General features: G+C 42.9%; 1 protein-coding gene across 5 annotated transcripts in view; it reads left to right on the forward strand.

Moving 5' to 3' along the window:
- Positions 1-1,707: 1,707 nt before the first annotated feature.
- Plcl2 (phospholipase C-like 2) overlaps positions 1,708-20,340 on the forward strand; it is a 179,630-nt gene continuing 160,997 nt past the window's right edge. Inside the window, exons 1-2 of one of the 5 annotated variants that reach the window (XM_006524151.4) lie at positions 1,708-1,790; positions 2,208-2,780. In XM_006524151.4, coding sequence (XP_006524214.1) covers positions 2,451-2,780 — 330 coding nt within the window. In that variant the 5' untranslated portion in view covers positions 1,708-1,790; positions 2,208-2,450. The other 4 variants (XM_006524152.3, XM_006524150.3, XM_006524153.4 and 1 more) reach the window with 4 other exon arrangements.

The raw sequence follows: 20,340 nt of genomic DNA on the forward strand, positions 1-20,340 counted from the left end.
GTTTGTGGAGCCAATATCTTTCTACCACATGTGTGACCAGGAGCTTGTGGGAGACAAGTAGTTAGGTCAGGGATGAATCGGAACCTGGCACGGGCCTTGGGCGTCTGCCATCATTAGTTACAGATCTGCCAAAATGCTTTGGGGAACGTTTTAATTTAAATGCCAAGTTTATTTCAACGAAATCTCCCTGATATGATCTGTTGGGAATCTAGAATGAAATAGACAGGTGTTCATTTTGAAGGGCATTTGTGAATTAGTTCTGTAAACAACAACCAAACAACCAAACAAAACAACAACCCATTCTGGGTGTTTGACCCTCAGGGTGCCCCTACTTAGCTCAGAACTCTCCAGGAAAGAGCTGAAGAATCTTTGTTAGCTACATCATTTTTTCTTTTGCTACTGTCATGTAAATGTAGAGGATTAGCGTCTACTACAAGAGGGGCAGGATCCTCCTGTGATGACTGAAAACATCAGAATTAGAGAACTTCTACAGGAAGACCCCTGCATTCTATCCTCTCTAACATACTCAAACACAATTATGACTATCAATCTAATAAAGCAAATGAAAAGCTGATTTGAAAGTATTTTTCTGTGAAACTGTCAGAAGACCAAAAATATATTTTGAGGCTAAACTAGGAAGGAGTTAATATGGAGGGGTGAGGCTAAAAAAAGAATTAAAATGTCATCTATCCATAAGAAAACATTTGTTAGTGGGTAGGCCCTATTTGACTTGCCCAGATGTTTACAAAAGCGTGCCAAGGGGATCAGAAGAATTAAAACACCCCAAGAATAACGAAAGGATTTTGATGTCGCATTTGAGGAAAGGGTGGACATGTTTATGAATGTAAAGCTCGTTTCCTTAGAGGCTCCTTGGCAATTTGCTACCATATTATGGTAACGAGGGCAAGGTCTCTAAGTTCTGTCCCAGGGGACTCTCAGGTACTCCTGGCCCAGGGAAAGTGCCTTTCCAGAAGATGAAATACAGTGAGAGAAAAACTGGGAAGCCAGAACCAGGCATGAAACTGGACCTCAGGGTGGCTGGGTTGGGGAGGTGGGTGGAGCCTCTGGTACCACACAGTGCACTCGTCCTGCTCTTCTGCCAATGGCTCTGCCAGGCTACACAGTGGCCCTGCGTTCTTCCTTGGCTCCAGGAATGGAGGTTTAAGGAAAGTATTTGCATATGAGAGCGACATGTTAATCATTGATTTTTGATCCTGTCCCAAACGATGGTCCTGATTTGGATGGTACCCACTAGGGGTTGAACAAGCAAGTCTCTCTAGTGTCAGGTTTAGGAAAGACACAGACTACAATGATAAACCTCCGTGGGACAACCCAGAGGCACCAAATAAACTCTGCGGAGGTCTTCTGTCTCTCAACGCCTGCCAGCCATGCCATCCCTACCCCAGATCCTGGCAACCTGTCGTGCTCATTGAGTTTAGCAGCCCAAGGACACGCAAGAGGATTGGTTTCTGTATGGGAAATGGGTTTGCTCCACTGAGGAAGCCCAGGGGGAGCAGGGTGGGAAGGGAGCGGGTTCCGAATGAAGGGCTGGAGCTGGACGCGAGGTGCAGCGGCCAAGACCACAGCCCCAGGACCCTCAGCTCGCCCGCGGCCTGCGGGTTCGCTGTCCCCCTCGGGATGCCTTCAGGTGACTGACAGCTGGCTGTGGCGTGCGCCTCGCTGAGCCGGCCTAGGAGAGCGACCACAACCGCAACGCCCGTGCCCGGAGCCCGGACGGGTCCCCTCGGCCTGTAGGGGGCAGCGCGAAGCCCGGGAGGCGATGGCCGCGGGTAAGTGGCGGTGGGCCCGGGGGCCATCAGAAGCCGCCCTGGGCCTCGGCTGAGCCCTGAAGGTGTGGGGGGGGGGGGGGAGACTGACGGGCCTGGGCGGAGCCGGGAACCCCGGAGCCCCGCGCGCCGCGCCTCCGCGTGTCGCCAGCGCCGCGGAGTGGGCGCACGTGTCCCTCGCGCCCCGCCGCCGCGAGCTCGTCGGTGAGCGCGGGGCCGGAGGGGACGCGGCGCTCGTCGGTGAGCGCGGGGCCGGAGGGGACGCGGCGCGCGGCGGTGGGCGCTGGCGCGCGCGCGTTATTTTTGGCGCCCGCAGCGGCGCGTGTGCCGGGGCGTGTTTTCCTTCCCCAGGTGCCGGCAGCGGGGGCGCCGCCGCCCAAGCTGACTCCTCTCTCCTCTCTCTCTCCCCGACCCCGGCAGGACCCCAGAGGTAATTCCGCCTGCACGACGTCCTTCGCGCCGGAGGCGAGCTCGCTGCACGCGCCACATCCCAACCAAAAAGAGAAAGAAAAAAAAAAAAAAGAAAAAAAAAGAAAAGAAAAAGCGGAAGAAGCGGCCGAGGCGGCGGCGGCGGCGAGGAGGAGGGGCCGCGCGCAGCGGCCCGAGGCGGCGGCGGCGGGGACGCGGGGACGCGGCTTTGTGCAGGCGGGTCGTGGGGCGCCCATGGCGGAGTGTGGCCGGGGCGCCGCAGGAGGGGCCCTGCCCACCTCCCCGAGCCCGGCCCTAGGCGCCAAGGGCGCCCTGAAAGCCGGAGCCGGGGAAGGCGGAGGTGGTGGCGGGGGAGGTCGCCTCGGCCACGGGCGGGCGCGCTATGACAGCGGCGGGGTTTCCAACGGAGACTGCAGCCTCGGCGTGTCCGGGGACGAAGCCCGGACCAGCCCTGGCAGGGGACCTCTAGGCGTGGCGCTCGCGCGGACCCCTAGCCCAGCTGCCGGTCCGGTCCCCAGGGACAGCAAACCGGGCGGCCTGCCCCGCCGGAGCAGCATCATCAAGGTAAGTAGGAGACCCGCGCGCGTCCTTGGGCTCGCTTTCCCCGCCCCGGAGAAGCTGTGGCGGAAGGAGGCGATGCAAAATGAGCCCACTGCGAAGGGGAAGCCAGGGTGTAGGGGTGTTTGGAGTGCTGGAGCAGGGATTGGAAAGCTGATGGCATTGGGAAAGAATGGAGAGGTGATCTGAGTGTGCAGGAGTGCTGTGCTCTGACATCCCCAGAGCAACTTGGGGCTGTCACCTCTCTCCAGATTGACTTGGAATTAAATGGCCTTGTACCTGCCTGGGTAGGACAGGCTTTTCAGAGGCAGCTTAGCATGGTGGCACACTCCCTGTAAGGTTTCTATTGTATTTTAAAGGACAGGGATCATGTGAAAATATTTTCTCAAAACCCCAGGCAATGAACATATATTATTTAATAGATTTCTTCTAATCTACTGGGTAATTGGTTGCCCCTTGCAAGTGATTGTATTTGGGGAATGTAAATACCTCTCCTTCAGTTACTCGGAGAAAGGGAACATAAACACAGATTTCCTCTTTTTTAGCCTCAAAAGCTCTGAGAGAATACAGTTCCGCACAATTTAATTCTTTCCTAGCTGCTATAAGCAGGCCTCTCCAAATTAGCAAGTTTCTTTGGAATGGTTTTTGCTTGTTTTTGTTTTTGTTTGTTTTGTTTTTCATGGTGCTATTTAGAAAGCCACCAGTTGTTTTGTGAATTTTAAATTTCAAGAGGTGACATTAAGAGTTTATGGTGGCTTCCTTCAAACATTGCAGTGTAGTTGCAACATAAAAATATTTCTTGTGACTCGAAGTGAAAAGAGAAAGTTGATAAGCTACGAAAAGTAGAACCTTGAGCCAGATCAGCCCATTTGGCTTGTTCAAATATGGAGCAAATATGGAATGTTGCTTTTTGAGACATGAAGGAGTTTTTAGGACAGGCCAGTGAGTACTGTCTGGTGCTAACTCATCCTGTTTGTGGCTGACAACCCTTAGGAGACAGGTCAGAATGTGCCAACAGCACAGAGTTGACACTGGTGGTATTTGAAATTCAGAAATGCTCAAGTACTGTGAAGGTGCCTCTGGGTTATCATCATCTGCAGCCATCTAGTGTAACAGACCACTTTGGTGCTGTGTAAGAGGCTGTTGTGAAACTGCATCTAGCCTTGTCATCTGCTTGCTCAGGTTTTGTGTGGACAGGGCACAGTTGAAGGGCTTAAAGATCAAGTGCATTGCCTGTCTCTAAAGATCAAGTGTATGGTCTAACTTTTAAACCAAGAAAAGCGGTGTCCGTTTTTTCCTGCTTGTGTAGCTCTTAGTGATGGATATATCTTCTCCTTCTAGTATGTGGTTTGTTTCCAGGAAAGTTGTCTTCGAGTATATATGATTATTGATCCTATTTGCAGAGCTATGCAACATTCCTGTTTTTATTGGTTAAATATTTGTGGTGAATTTGCATTGTGATATTAATAACACCTTATGTGAAAGTTTTAGATAATATACCGGTTTATGTAATTTTAACAACCTTTCCCCTCAAGGATTTTTTTTGGTGGCCAGTTTTCACATTTAAAAGGCCATGCTTCACAGAGAAGGACAGTAACAGCAGTAGGGTTGTTCCCTGTGACAGTTGTGAGAGCCAGGAAAGAAGTGCGGCTTGCCTATTTGTGACTTACAGAGTCAAGACTGACCATTCCTGTAAAGGCACATGGAAAAAATGGTGAATTTTTCAGAAATAACAAGTTGAGGAATGGTGGTGCTGCTTACTTTGAACTCTGAGTTTCAAAGTTATGTTTCATCTTTCTCTATTCCTCAACGAAGCCAATTAACTTTTTATCCACCATTACATCCCTAGATGCACAGGGCTAGAGGCTCATAGTAGGTGCTCAATAAATTACTTACTGTTGGGTCCGAGGAACGATAAGGAAGTATGTGTTTTCTCTAACTTTTGTTAGTTTCTGAAACAGGTGGTTTTAGATTTACCAGTCATATCTTGGTATCTTGTACCACATAAGACAGCTTGACATATTCCCCTTTCTGGTCATTATGTTCAGCTTATTTTTGTCTTAACCATTCTTGAAAATCATGGAAGTAGTGTTGAAAATTGATTGTATCTGCAGAATAGCCAAAGAAGGCCACCCTAGCTGGATAGGTCAGTAGTTACGTTTCAGATGATGAGTTGATGTCTTCAAACATTTAGATTTTAGGAATTTAGTGTTGGGTTTTCTAAAGGTACGTTGTACAGCATAAAGATAACATCTTAATAGAATAACGGAGTCTTTTGATTTAGTGTCAAGTTTTATAAAGCAGTGGATGCTGCACAGGTCTCTTGGTCGCATGAATGGCAGAAACTATAGTTCACTTTTTAAAAAAGAGATAACAGAGTGCTTAAGCTTAAGCAGCGCCCATGGGAAAAGGCCATAATGGTGTCTCTCTTTGGTTTCTTGTGCTCTTCATAGAGACGGGCTTTGAGGTGTCAGTGTGGTCAGCTGGTCTGGAGCAGATGAGTAAGCAAGTGTGCTGGGGCAGCAGCCGGTCAGCGAGGCTGGCTGGAGAGCAGAGGCCAGCAAGTGTTTATGGGTTTGTGTTGTTAGAAATGTCAGTTTCAGGTTTTTTCCCTTGTCTTCCATTTTCTTTTCAATCTTCATATCCTGTTAGGTAAGAGTCACTCAAGCAAGGAGGTCTAGGGCCTAACTGTGGTCAATGGTAGGTAAAGAAGAAAGACACAATACTAACTTGAGTGACATATTCAGAAATACACTGTAAGCTGACCAGAACTCTATGTATTTAAAGTAATTTCTTGGATGTCTCATCTGTTTTATAAATAGCAATGAGCAAGAAATTGTAAAACTGTATTTGTTTCTGCCATAATAGGATCACAGACCTATACTAAAAGACCTCCTCAATTATGGTAGCAATCTTGATGACAGTTGGGAGGAAGCACTGTAAAATGTTTTACAGATACCTTGGAATGATGTAGAAGTTGGGAAGCACCAGCAACTATTTCCAGCTTCCTTTAACTTACTGTAAATGACAGTGTGCTCCTGAGATCATCTGCAAAGGCACAGCCCTGGAGTTTTAGGGACGAACTTACATTAGTCGTTTTTAGTCATCTAGTCAACGAAAACACCACTTTCATTTTCTCTTTCCGCGATTCTGGTCACACTGCTCAATATAGTCTACATTATTTCCAAATAGATCCCTTGGTGCATATTTTCAGATGGCCACTTTGTAAATACATAGTTTATTCTTTCGTTACAATGTGAAGTAGCATTCAGGGCCTTCGATTTGTTATGCTTTACTTTTAGAAATAAATACATCAAAATGACTATATTAATTTGGATGGCTTGTTTTCATCAGAACAAATTAAATAATACCTTGCTTTTAAAAGTATGTGCTATGATTACAGTCACACCTGGTGTTGATTTTATGAGCTATGACAAATTTATGACATTTCCTAGTTGCTGCCACAGTCAAGCCACAAGCAGTTTGACCAAGTTTGCTCACCCCTGCCCCCAGATCATTGTCATCCCCCACCCTCCACACACTTAGAGTATGGCAGCTATAGATGTTGGGTCCCTTTCCATACTCAGGATATGCAGCTATTGCACTACCTGACATTCAGATGAAGTAACAGTAACCGCTGTTTACTAAACTCTCACTGTGGGCGGGGCATGGGAAAAGCGTGCTGCTTACCCTAATGTGTCATCCACAGAGGAGGGAGGCAGGCAGAGTGCAGAGAGCTTAGCAAGGTGTCTGCGGTGCTGGAGCTGTGCGCAATATAGCTCTTGACCGAGCTGGAGTAATCTGAGTATTCTTCAGATTACTCCATCCATATACACCATATACGCCATATACGCCATATACGCCATATACGCCATATACGCCATATACGCCATATACGCCATATACGCCATATACGCCATATACACCGACTGTTTAAGTAGGGAGCTCTGCTGCCCTGTGATACCAGATTTGATAGTTCTCTTTTAAATGTGTTAGGTGTTGGAGGGGCCCAGAATCTGTCTCTGCTGACAGAAGTAGTTGACAGACAACACACACGGGCAGCTGTGTAGTCACTTGTCATAAGAACTTGTTGGCTAGGCCTTCCAACGTCACAGTGACATTGTTTTTCTTAACATAGGTATCGTAGAATGCTGGATAGAGAAAGTAGTTTTACTATCTTTATATCAACACATAAAGATTACATTAACATCTATGCTGCGCTCCCAAGCATGGAGAACAGCAGACATTTATGGCCGTTCAGACCACACCTGAGCATTATACTGCAGCATGGATTAAGTCAAGTGGGCCCTTTGCACCTGTAAAGCCCAGCATTGGCCGGTTGGCACTGATGGTATACAATACTCTGACTGTTTTTGAATTAGAACTTAATATCTGCTTTCAACTCTAAATGTTTGTCTTTCTTTTCTCTTCCCTTTCTCGTATAAGGCAAAGCAAAGGCGGCTGCCTGCCAGGCACTTAGAACTCGGTCACAAAGCGAATTGTCTGGATAGATAGGCAGATCCTAGAGACCCTGTGGATCAGAAAAGCTCACAGCCAATCAGCAGGTCTGCACCTTACTTTGCGCTAAGGCATTTAGAACCAATAGCTGCTGAAAGGTCAGAGCAAGACTGATGGTTTCAGTCTAAAGAGCTTAAGTCTTGGTTCATTTTCCCCAAGTGATCGGAGCGCACTGGTTTTAGACAGCCCCGTTTCTTGCCCGACCTTTGCCTTCCCCTCCCCTTTAATCCTTCTATTTGATTTGCATTTCAAATCCGCGAAGGCAGATGATGGGAAATTGCTTTATTAGTGATTGTCTCAGTCACTTAAGTTATTATCTTAGAACATTCCCTTTCCATATTGGTTTATTTTCTTCTGTAGTGTTCTCTGCTCTGCAAGGGCGTTAAATGATACTGTTTTGTTTTTAATGACTGAGTTATCAAATTTGAATTTTGAACAGATATAGCAATATTTTTTGTACCCAAATTGCAGATATAAGATGAACATTGATTAGTTTTATTAGTCAGGTAACTGACCTATTCCTTATAAGTTTTAGATGATATTGCTATTCAACTGCGAGACCTCTGTATTAGTTCTGCTACCTTTTTGTCCTTTGTGAATAGGATCCAAGTGTTTTCACCAGTAGGCCATTCAAATGGTGGCAGTTATTGATATGTGTTGAAACTATGTAAGTCACCTGACCAATTTTTTTCTACTGATAATAATGAGTCAGGAAATTGTGCTTGGCACAGAAGTATGTCATAAATCAAACCCATGCTAGAGCCACTGGAGAACTGTAGCCATACCTTTTTTCCTGTCAGAATAACTCCATTAAGACCCCCCATAACATTGGGGGTCTTAAAGCATATAATTAATTTCATTGGTCTGGCAGCAGGTGCGTTCGGGCTGCGGGTAAGACACTTTGTCCTGTGTACACTGTCAACGGAGCACAGCAGGCATCTGGGTTCTCTGGCCTCTAGCACTCAGGGATTTGTTAGGTAACTTGTATTCAAGAGAACCCTCTCATCGTGCCTGTTTGGCACTTGTCTGGGTTATCCGTAAGGCAGAGTTCTGAAGTTAAATGAGAGGCTCCCAAATCACCTGGCTTCCCCGAATCCTTTTTATGGCCTTGTGTATCCCGTAACTCAGATGAGTAAGATAAGGACCTTCTCAGAGCATTGCTAGGATCCTGTGAGATGTTGTGTGCTCAGTGCATGGCAGGCAGTTGGAAGGCCATGAGCATGATCTAGAATGCTTTGTCTCTCCCCTTTCACACTGAGGGCCCTTCTGAAATGCGCTGGTTCCTTTAGGTTCACTGGAATTAAAATTCACTGGTATTTCCATGCCAGTTTTGGAAGATTTATCTTTCAACACATAGAAAAGTGCTGAGAAATTATAGGCAGATGCTCTGGAGAGTGAAGCGTTGCGCTGATTTTTCTGAATCCCATATTTTAGTACAGTTGAATATATGTAAACAGCCACAGCTGGGTGATATTCCCGTCTGTCTCGATTGGTTCAGGGAAATCTAGGTTTTTATTTTTTGACACTACAAAATTATTAATAGTGTCTCTACTCACTTTTAAAAGTGTCCCACCTGGGTGATCCACTACCCCCTGTCCAGGACTTAGTGGAATGCCTTCAGTATCAGAGCTTAGGCTTTGTATTGTTCCCACTGTCTTCTCTGCTTGGAATGTCTTTCTCCTTCTCAGCCACGCCTAGGATGGTTTGGCTAGTTGTTCCTCAGTTAGGAAGAAGTTGTTTCTTTTTCTGCCCTTTCAGCTCCAACTCCACTTGCACTTCCATACTGCTCTGAGTCTCTACTGCACTTCCATACTGCTCTGAGTCTCTACTTCATGGGTCCCGGGGTCTTATTTACTCCTTGAGCTTAAGAAAATGTCTTGTGGAAAGTGTGTATTTAAAAACAAAAGATATATATATATATACACACACACACACACACACATATATATATATTTACATGTATACATATGTATGCACATGTGAGTTATTTATATACATGGGAGTTAATAAGTTTTGATGACTCAGTTTAATGAAAAGATTATTAGATTTAACTCCCAAGTGATTCTGATTGGAATGGGCTTTGTACTTCAATAATAACTTTTTTTCTCACGCACTTAGTTTTGAACATAATCAGAAGAAAATGCGTTCATATAAAGTTGGGCTTGGGGACTTCATTCCTTCCAGAATTGCTCTGCATGAGGTCAAATGATCTGTCCCTTTTGTGTCCCTGAATTAAACATAAACCTTTGCACTTTCATAAACTCTGGTCTCAGAGTTTAAAAAGCATAGCTGGAGAGTGCTATTGTTCATTAAAGCATTCACTCTCTTCTCTGGTGTTTGGGTTTTTATAAGTGACTTACATAGTTTTTGTTCAGCTTTTGTTTCTTTTTTGAGGTGTTAAATTACTTAAACTTTTATTGTCATTGTTATTTATTGGGAGTGCTGTGGAATTAATAATAAACAAAGAAGCTTAAGGAGTCTACAGTTCGGATATGCAGAGTGTCGAGGTGGGAATCTCTTTTACTTTGTTATCTAATGCTGGAAATTTAGTCCTTCCTTGTAATGGATGGGTTAGGTGAAGAAGAAACATGTTCTGTCGTGGTCATTTCACATACCTCTCAAAGCTTGCAAGCAGATATGGTCCCTTTTATAGGCAAGGAAACCTTTGGATAAGGGTTGAGAGAGAATTCCCAAGCAGGGTCAAAGAATTTCCATGGGGCAAAGAAAGCCATCACTCAGACCAAATTTGTCTGCCTTGAAAGTCCATTAAAAACAAAACAAAACAAAACAAAACCCTATTCTCTTTTTATTCCTATTTGCCCAAACCATTCTGGCTTCTTTTTTTTTTTTTTTTTCTTTTAGTTTTTCGAGACAGGGTTTCTCTGTGTAGCCCTGGCTGTCCTGAAACTCACTCTGTAGACCAGGCTGGCCTTGAACTCAGAAATCCATTTGCCTCTGCCTCCCGAGTGCTGGGATTAAAGGCGTGTGCCACCACACCTGGCCCATTGGCTTCTTAATTGTAGAAGTTTCCAGCAGTCTTGAAATGATGACAGATTTCTAATTATAAGAGCATGGCTTCTTAAGAAGAAGCTACGCGTCCTAACCATGTGAATCTAGAACTGCAGTTGCGCTGGAGCACCCAAGCTCTGTCTGATCCAGAAGTCGCTTTTCTTGACCATGGAGCCAGTATTTGGGCATCTTCATGCAATGTGCTAAATATACTGAGTTGAAAGTTGCAGGTGTTAACGTCCCCCAATCTAAGCAGCTGGATTTAAAATAAATCTAGAACGAAGATTCGTGGTATTTTCGTGATCACATAAAATTCTGCCATTGTAGCTATACAAGGCCATACTGATTACTAAGTATATTTAGCTCCTGGCTATGGTTGAATTAATTTATTTGCATAGCAGTACAACAGAATTGGAAAATTTGTTATGTAATACTGCAGTATGTGGCTATTAATAGAACAAAATGTGGTCTTACAGATAGATTTTTTTTTTTGCGGACTTTTTCTGCTATAGAAAGCTGCATATACACACTCAACTCATGCATGCCTATACTGTTTATAAATAGTAAAGACTGAGTGCTAAGCTAACCAAACAGTATAAAAGAGGGCGGTTGACATGAGTCCAGTCTGTCTCATGAGAACATGAAGTGGCAGCAGGCTTCTACTCTCTAAATTGAAAACGATCAGCAAGGGTTTGTTTTTTTTAATGACTACAGCTTATCAACCTCTAGTTGCTGTCTATCAGTCAGTGGAGTCACAGAGGGATGAAGCGGCCTGTTGGCAGTCCCCACTGGGAACAAGCTGCATGACTGGTCCCTGCGGTCCCCTTCCTTTAACCTTTCATCCCCCTTTAAACTTTCTTGTCCTGTGTCATAGTAGTTGAGGTTTTTAAAGTTATTTTATACTTTAACGTTTAAAAGAGTTACTCAGGTGCTCTCAGCTTGGGGATAATGACATGATAGGATTAAGGCTGTGGTTTTGGAGCATTTGATAGTTCGTTAAAAGAAATCTATGTTGTTTCAAGATGTTCATTGCTTGTACATAGTCTTATAAATAATTTTATGTTTATTATAAATACTAACCCCTTTCATAGGACGTATTTGAGTTTGCTGGAAGAGATAATGTCAAACAATTTTTTCCAGCTAGTACTTTGTATGCTAAACAGGTTGAATATTTCTGATTGCTAAAATATACATAATTGTTATTGTCAGTGGGCTTGATTTGTTTTTCTTTTTCTTTTTTCTCTTGTAACCATTTTCATGGTTGCATAAATAATGGAACAGTACCATGGCTTTCTGTTTGGATATCTTGGTGGCTAGGATACTGAGAACCTTTCTATATTTCTTGATCATTTGGATGTTGTCTTTGTAAAAAAAATGCTGGTTTGACTCCTTTGCCTGCTGGAAAAATTGGTTTTTACAAAAATTGATTTGTAGGACTTCATTATTTTCAGGATGTGAGATATGAATATGATATAGATATGAAAATATGTTGTCCTGGATATGGCTTGTTTCTTCATTGGCCTGAGAGCTCTCTTGTAATGAGAAAGAATTTTAATTTTAGGGAAGCCAAATGCATTAACATTTTCAGCTGATTTTTTTTTTGTGTCCCGTTTTAAAGAAATCTCTTTTTAAGACAATGAAGATTTTCATTCATTTACACTCGGAAACTTTGCCTTTACATTTTCTATGTGGAATGGATATATATGTGTATATATTCACTATGTAATCTCTATAAAATCTCTCTATATCTATGTTGATAGAGGTAAATAGATATCTAAAATTTTCTACTTCAGATAGATAGATGGATGGATACATAAAGATTTTCTTTTAATATAAACACATGATCTCTTCAGTACTATTCATTTGAAAATAGAATCGTTTATTCATGAGCAGCATTGCCTTTTTTGATAAATCAAGTGACTAGTTCTGTGTGGGTTTGTCTATGAGTTGGAGCATGGAGAAAGCCTTGCCAGAGCAATCATTTGTACAGAGAACCGATCTGACAGTGGAGCCAGCACTATTCCTGGAAAGGGGTGACTAGACCTTTCAACCTTTGCCGAAACAAGTCTTTACATTTCCTTTAATCAAAGACTCTTGAGCTCAAATGGCACAGCTTACATAGAGACCAATGCTGTCTACTCAGAGGAGAGTATACAGTGATGCTTGCCAAACAGGCATTTGCTAGTCCAGCTGCTTTGTATTGGAAGGGACAGACCGGATTGGTGTTAATGCAGTGTTCTCATTATGGCCGAGTTCATACGTCATGATAAATGAACACACTCCTGGGGTATTCAAAAGCATAATTCATAAGTCACAAAGCAGGAGAATTTCAGTTAATGTTTGTCCTAGGCTCACTTATGTGGTGTGTACTTTGACCTCTCAGCCTGTGTGGCCTTAAATTGTCATTAGTCCCGCTTATTCTATTTGGATAGTATTTTTTATTTTCGAAATTAATGTGTGGAACTCTTTTAACCCAGAAGCATATATCCCTCAATTTAGGTGCTGAAGAGGAGAAGTACCTGGCAGAGTTTGAGTTTGGGGAAACTATTGTTTAGTTGTGTCGCTGTTGTTTTCTGTGTAGGCTATGCACTTCCTGTGTATTGCCTTTGTTCTGTTGAGATATATCCCAGTATACCTTCTCTCTCTCCAAGGTTTTTATCATGAATCATTGCTGGATTTTCTTACTGTTCTGTTGTTGTGAAGAAACACCATGAGCAAGGCAACTCCTATAAGAGAGAGCATTTAACTGGGGCTGGCTTAGAGTTTCAGAGGCTTAGCTCATGGGGCACACAGGTTGACATGGTTCTAGAGAAGCTGCTGAGAGTTCTGCATCTGGATCTGCAGACAGCAGGAAGAGAGAGGGACACCAGGCCTGGTTTGGGTCTTTGAAAACTCAAAGTCCACCCCCTCCAACAGGGCCACACCTCTTAATTCTTTTCAAATAGTTCCACTCCACGATGACTAAGCACCCAAATACTGAACTTCTAGGGGCCATTCTTACTCAAACCACCACATGGAGCTAATGTGGTTTCTGTCCTTTAGTCTGTTTGTGTGATGGTTTAAATTTATACACACACACACACACACACACACACACACACACACACACACACACATCAGTAAAGCCATTCCTGTATCTCTGGAATGGAGGTGGCTTGATCATGATGTATACTCTTTTTGATGTGTTCTTGAATTCAGTTTGCAAATATTTTATTGAAAAAATTTGCATCCACGTTCAAAAGACACATTGGTCTGTACTTTTTTTGTTGAGCCTTTGATTTTGGTATAGGGTAATAAGAGTTTCATAAAAGAAATTAGAATCTGTTTCCTCCTTTTGCAGATTAGCTTGGGGAGTGTTGTTAGATCTTCACTGTAGGACGAGTGGGTTCTGCACTGAATCCATCTAGCTCTGGACTGATATTACTTGGGAGATTTTAAATTATGATTTCTATCTTATTGTTTATTCAGGGTCTATTTAAATCATTTATTACATCTTGATTTAACTTTGGTAAGTTGTATATATCTAGAAGTTAATCTGTTTCTTTTAGAGTTTTCCAACTTGGTGGACTATAAATGTTAAAAGTATGCTTTTATGATTGTCTTGAGTTTCATCAGTGTCTTTTAATATATTTTTATCTCTGGTTTTATTAATTTGGTCCATTTTTCTCTTTCTTTTGGTTAGTTTGGCCAAAGGTTTATCAGTCTTCTTAATATTTTCAAAGGACTGATTCATTGGTTCACTGATTTTTTTAAATGCTGTTTTCTTTGTCTCTGTTTTATGAATGTCAGCTCTGATTTTGCCTATCTCTTCTCACCCACTCTTTGGTTCCTGTCTTGCTAGGGCCTTCAGATGCACCTTTGAGTTGTAATTTGAGAGCTCTATTTTTGATGTAAGAACCTAGTGCTGTAGACTTCCCTCTTAGGCCTGCCTCTATTGTGGCCATTGATTTTGGTATATTGTGTTTTCATTTTCATGCACACTCTAGGAATTTTAAAGTCCCTATCTTGATTCCTTCATCCAATTTCAGTTTATTAGTGTCTTATTTAGTTTTTATGAATTTGTGTACTTTGTTTTCTCTCTTGTGGTTGATATCCATCTTTATTACGTAGTGCTTCTCGAGAGGATGTGGAATGTAATTTCAATGTCCCTGCATTTATTGAGGCTCACTTTGTGTTGTAAAGTGTGGACTATTTTGGAGAAATTTCCCTGAGCTACTAAGAAATGTATTCTTTAGTGTTTGGATAAGACAGTCTTAGCTACATACCTGTTAGGTACATTTGATTTATGATGTTATCTAATTCAAGTTTCTCATTTAAGTTCTTTCTAGATCACTTGCTTATTATTGAGAGTAGAACATTGAAATTGCCCCTATTACTGTATTGGTGTCAACTTGTGGTTTTAAGTCTAATGGGGTGTGTGTGTGTGTGTGTGTGTGTGTGTGTGTGTGTGCGTGTGTGTGTAAATTGGTGCTCCTGTGTTTGGTGCATTAGGATTATAATATATTGTGGATTTTCCTTTAAAGAGGATAAATTGTCCCTCCGTATCTCTTGCTCGGAAGTGGTTTGAAGTTGATTAGGTCAGATATTTGAATAGCCACACCTGCTTGTTTCTTTGTTCCATCTGCTTAGAATACCCTTTCTCATACTTTTACTATAAGGGTGCTGTCTATCATGGTCATGAGTTCTTTGAATCAGCAAAAAAATTTTGATTATTTTTCTGTGTCTATTAGGAAGTAGAAACATTAATATTAGGAATTATTGAATATTGCATATTAATTTCTGTCATTTTGTTTTTTTTTTTGTGATCCTCTATTAAACTTCTTTTGGTTGAGTGTTCTATAATTGCTTATTTGTTCTTATTCCTTCTTGAGTATGTTTAACATTGTCTTTAGACCTAAGTATTTTCTTTAATATCTTCTGTAGAGCTTGATTAGTGGCCATACATAGATGCCTTAAATTCATTTTTTTTTTTATCATGGAAAGTTTTTCTTTCTCCTTCAACTGACACCAGTAGTTTGTTGGATATGTGCTCAGGTTCTTAGACAGCAGCAGCAACAGCAGCAGCAGCAGCAACAACAGCAACAACAACAACAACAACAAAATATGTAGTATTTCCCATGTACTCTTCAGCCCTGACCTAGAGTGTCTTCTGACTACTTCTTGCACAAATGTGTGGCTGTATCTTGAAAGAGGATCTGGTCACAGACCCGTCTCCTCCTCTTTGAGGTAGCCCCCCACTGTCTTCCGTTGGTTGAGGTCATCAGGGCCCTCTGTGCTGCACAGTGAGTAGGCCTTTTCTATTCCATGCCTCATACTTGACAATCTTTCCTTGCGTGTAGCTTCAGTTACATATGGATCCACTGATGAGTTTTAAGTTGATATCTTCAGCTTAGGTCCCCTCCTTCCACCCAGTGCTCGTTGGCACATTACCCCAACATCTTACTGCACAGAGCCACACCCAGTCTGCCTTTCTCACCCTGTTGTCACCTTTGTGCAGTCTACTAATTTAAGTTTGGCAAGCAGCACCGCCATCCATTCCTCCTTTCTCTCTGAAACATTCTTGGGAATGTATGTGTGTCTGATGCATGTGTTTGTATGTGTATATGCATTTGAAAGTGTTGCTGGATGTGGAGGTCAGAGGTTGACAGTGGCTCTCTTTTCAGAGTCATATTCCACCTTTTTGGTTTTTCGAGAAAGAGTCCCTTGTTGAACCTGCAGTGTGCCATTTCAGCTAGTCTGGCTTGTCAGCGAGATCCAGGGATCTACCTGTCTCCTTTCGGGTTACAGACACATGCCACTGAGTTCAACTTTTGGGGAGTGCTGGCTATGTAAACCCAGGTCGTTATGCTCGTGTGACAAATACATTACCAACTGAGCCATTTCCTCAGCCCCCATTTTCATTTGTGTCCATTGAATCAGTTTGAACTAAAGGGGATTTATTTATTTTTTATAGACGTTGACAAGCTTAAATTATAGCTTATTGTTCAAAGAGATTTATGATCATTATGATTTTAATAGTATGAATGTGTATTCCCCAAGGGCACTGAGGTCTTGGTCCCAGGATGGCAGTGTTGGGAAGTGATGGAGTGTTTAGGAGGTGGAGCCTGGTCAAAATTCTTTAAACCACTGAGAGTGTGCCTCCTAAATGGGGATGATGGGACTGAATCCTCACCTTTATCTGCTTCCCAGACATGAAGCTAACAGTGTGTTCCGTTAAGTACTCCTATCCATTACCATCCACTACACCCACCAGAAGCCCCAACTTCAGAACAATAAGCATATTTATATTAACTATATCCCAGGTGTATTGTTATGGCAATGGGATCTACTAATATAATGCTATTAAAATAAAATGAAAGATTCCTTGTAGCAAGACTTAGGTATAACTTTAGAATTTTCACTCTGGAATGTCATGGAAGGGAATCATGTACGTATCTAGCACCGATATGCCTCTACCAGCAACGTCTGTTCATCTTCGAGGAGCTTGGCTCATTTTCTGTGGGTTGGTTCGCTTAAAAGCACAAAGCAAAACTTAATTGGAATCTGCCTCAAACATTTGCGTCTTAGACACGGTGTTAGAAGTTAGGAGTAGGCAAATACGAGCATTTTGGAAAAGGAGAATTTACATGGATTTATTTTCTTTTAGATTTTAAACTTGAAAACCTTTACATTTTAAAGTCTAACCATCTCATCCTGTGATCCATAATCCATACTTTTCCATTACTTTGAAACTATTTGTGTGAAAATATTATTTATTTTTATGCAAATGTTGGTACAGAACAATCAGATATCAGGTAGGATCCATTGCCTTTAGGTGAGATCTGGAAGTTGGCATTGGTGACTTTCACTTTCTGGGCACCGATCTATCCTGACATGCACCTAGACCCTTGAGCAAGTCTATTAGGGTTTCTATAGCTGTGATAAAAGGTAATGGCCATAAGCATCTTTTGTTTTGTGTTGTTTTGTTTGTTTTCGAGACAGGGTTTCTCTGTGTAGCCCTGGCTGTCCTGGAACTCACTCTGTAGACCCGGCTGGCCTCGAACTCAGAAATCCACCTGCTTCTGCCTCCTAAGTGCTGGGATTAAAGGCGTGAGCCACCACTACCCTGCTGACCGTAAGCATTCTTGTGGAGGAAAGGGTTTATTTTATTTTATAGCTTATAATCTAGCATCCAGGGAAGTCAGGGCAGGAACCTGGAGGCAGGGACGGATGGAGGAGGGCTGCTTCTGGCTTGTTCCTATGGTTTGCTCAGCCTGCTTTCTTATAGAACTCAGAACCACCAGCCCAGGGTAGCACTGCTTACAATGAGCTGGGCCCACCTACATCCACTGTCAAGAAAATGCACCACATGCTTGCCCACGGGCTAATCTGGTTGGGAATTTTCTTAACTTAGGTTCCCCCATCCACTATGACTATAGGTGTGTGTCAAGTTGACATAAAAGTAGCTCACACAGAAAGCAGGGATACATTGAACTTCTGCTCTTTATTTTACTTTCATTGCTGAGGATGTAATAGATGAGGCCCCTGAGCTGGCTTCACAGCAGAGCATTTGCCAGTGGAAGTGTGGAATCTGTAGGAGTTCTGGTGTGTCTACCACGGTGCACCCATATGGGGTGAGAGGATATAGACTGATGGTTGAGAGAGGTTGGGTGTCGTGCAACCAAGTGGGAGGAGAAGCCACACCCAGTGGGAGGCGTCCTGTGAAGCTTTATTTCTGGGAAATGGTCAAATTGGGTTTGTGGCTGTGTGCAGAAGAAAAGATTTGCAGGAGATCCTGTAGAGCGGTGCTGTATACTCAAGGTTCTGAGGTTTCTTTTGATGTTCTCCAAGAACTTCTGGCAAGGCGGGTCCCTTCAGCCCACGCTTTTGTAATAAGCCAGTTAGCATTCTTCAGTTGTGAGCCTCTGTTGGTTTTCATCATTTACGTGTGAATGAGGACTGCCCAATAGTTACTTTTTGTGGTCTTTTGGAAAGTGCAGTGTTCATGGATGCCTTAGACTGTGCTGGTAAGAAAGTGTTGGTCCCAGGGAATAGACCGTCAGATGTAGGCAGATAATCTGACTTTGCTGATTATCAAACAAACAAACAAAAAACACCCCCATGTCCTGAGTTACCTCTAGCTTTCCATGTCCCTATTCATTTTTGTCAATTGTGCTGTCTAGTAATCCTGAAAAACTGAGTGCATGATCTCTGGCACTGTTGTTAAATTGGCAGAGCCAGGGACATGCTTTTTCACTTTTTAGCCTTTTCAGATTTGGGTAAAGACAAAAACAAAATCACCACCCCCACTCGCACCCCCACATTAATAATAAAATCATATAGAATTTGTTTCCACCGAGGTCTACTGGTTTTCTAGAGAACCAGGTGTAAGGGAGTTTGTGTAACCGAGGAAAGATGTGTAGGAGACCTTTCAAAGAGGCAGACTTTGTAGGGGGAGAGCTTACTGGTGGGCTGGCCTATTTGGTGGCTTATTGGCCCTGTGAATGAGGTCTTTCAGTTCAGTCTTTGCTGTTCCCACACTGGTTGCTGTTCAAAAGCTGGGAGTGCTTTTATCCAGCTGCTGCTCTGGACACACAGCCTGTAAGCAGAAAGCCACATGCATCTGCAGGCTTGAGTCAGAAGTGCTTTGCAGTTGGCAGCCTCATTGCAAGCAGAAGCCACGGACTCCAGGAAAAACAACAGACTGTCTTTTAAAATTACTTGGTTTCCATAGCCTCCTGTTCAAATATGTACTGGGTTCTCTCCCTAATGACACACATGGCATCGGAATGGCTGTCCTTAACCATATAGAGACAAATAGGGTGTGTGGGCACAGGGAGTGATGCAGGTAGATGTAGCCAGAAGAGACAAAGGACTTTCATTCTGCTGTGCGCACACTATCCCAAAGGTGGTAGAGTGGTCCTCATTCCCTTCTTGGCACCACATGTCTCTGATATCACTAAAACAAAACCTAGAAGTCGCAGGGCGGACTTCAGTCTCACCCTCTGTATTAAACTAAAGTAGAAGGCCGCTCATGGAGATGGCGCTCGAAAGGCTCGCTTCTTGTTCTACCTGCAAGTCTTTGTCTTTTAGGTGCTACCAATCGACTACTTAGACTTTAAAATCCCATGTGAGAAAATGAACTGCCAGTTGTAAAATTTCACGCAGAAATGGATTGTGGGGGCTGGTGAGATGGCTCAGTGGGTAAGAGCACCCGACTGCTCTTCCGAAGGTCTGGAGTTCAAATCCCAGCAACCACATGGTGGCTCACAACCATCCTTAACGAGGTCTGACTCCCTCTTCTGGAGTGCCTGAAGACAGCTACAGTGTACTTACATATAATAAATAAATAAATAAATCTTAAAAAAAAAAAAAAAAAGAAATGGACTGTGTGAAAAATCTGGCAGTTGTGTGCATGTTTCTGAAATGTTTTCATCTGATTTACAAAGGGGTCAGAAACCAGGCACTCGGCTGATTGAGAGAAAACTACAGCCGCAGTTCCAGCTTTCTGCTGGAGTCTTCCAGGGAGCGTCAGCAGCAAGCGGGGAGACTGCTTAGTTGTGCGTTCCTATCTCTGTAGAGACTGGAGGTCTTTGAGATTGGAAAGGGGGCCTGGAAATGATGGGGTTTGTGCTGATGATAAGCCCATGTTTCCCGGGCTTAGCTAAGATGCCACTGGGCCATCTTTTGCTTTTGGCAAGGTAGTGAAGAGCCACGTAGAAAAGCTTCTCGGATTGAAAGGACTCTGTCTGTAGTGTGGGGCTACACAATGATTTTCTTTGTGAATCTTTTTTTCCCAGTAAAACAAAAATAAGAATGATATTTTTTTGGACGTAATGACAAATAATGTTATATATTAAAACTATTTTTGACCCAAGTGACCTTTTCATTTTTCTGATTTTAGAAGAAAGCGGGACATTTTCATGGACCTTTAAAAGTATTTACTACCAGATTGTTTCAGCATCACATGCAGAGTAGATGAGTTGGCCCTGGTGTGCAGTCTGACTTCCGACCTTTTACTAAGCATAAGAAAGTGGAAGAAGATGTAGAATGTACGATT

The sequence above is a fragment of the Mus musculus genome, chromosome 17, assembly GCF_000001635.26.
Source record: "Mus musculus strain C57BL/6J chromosome 17, GRCm38.p6 C57BL/6J".
NCBI lineage: Eukaryota > Metazoa > Chordata > Mammalia > Rodentia > Muridae > Mus > Mus musculus.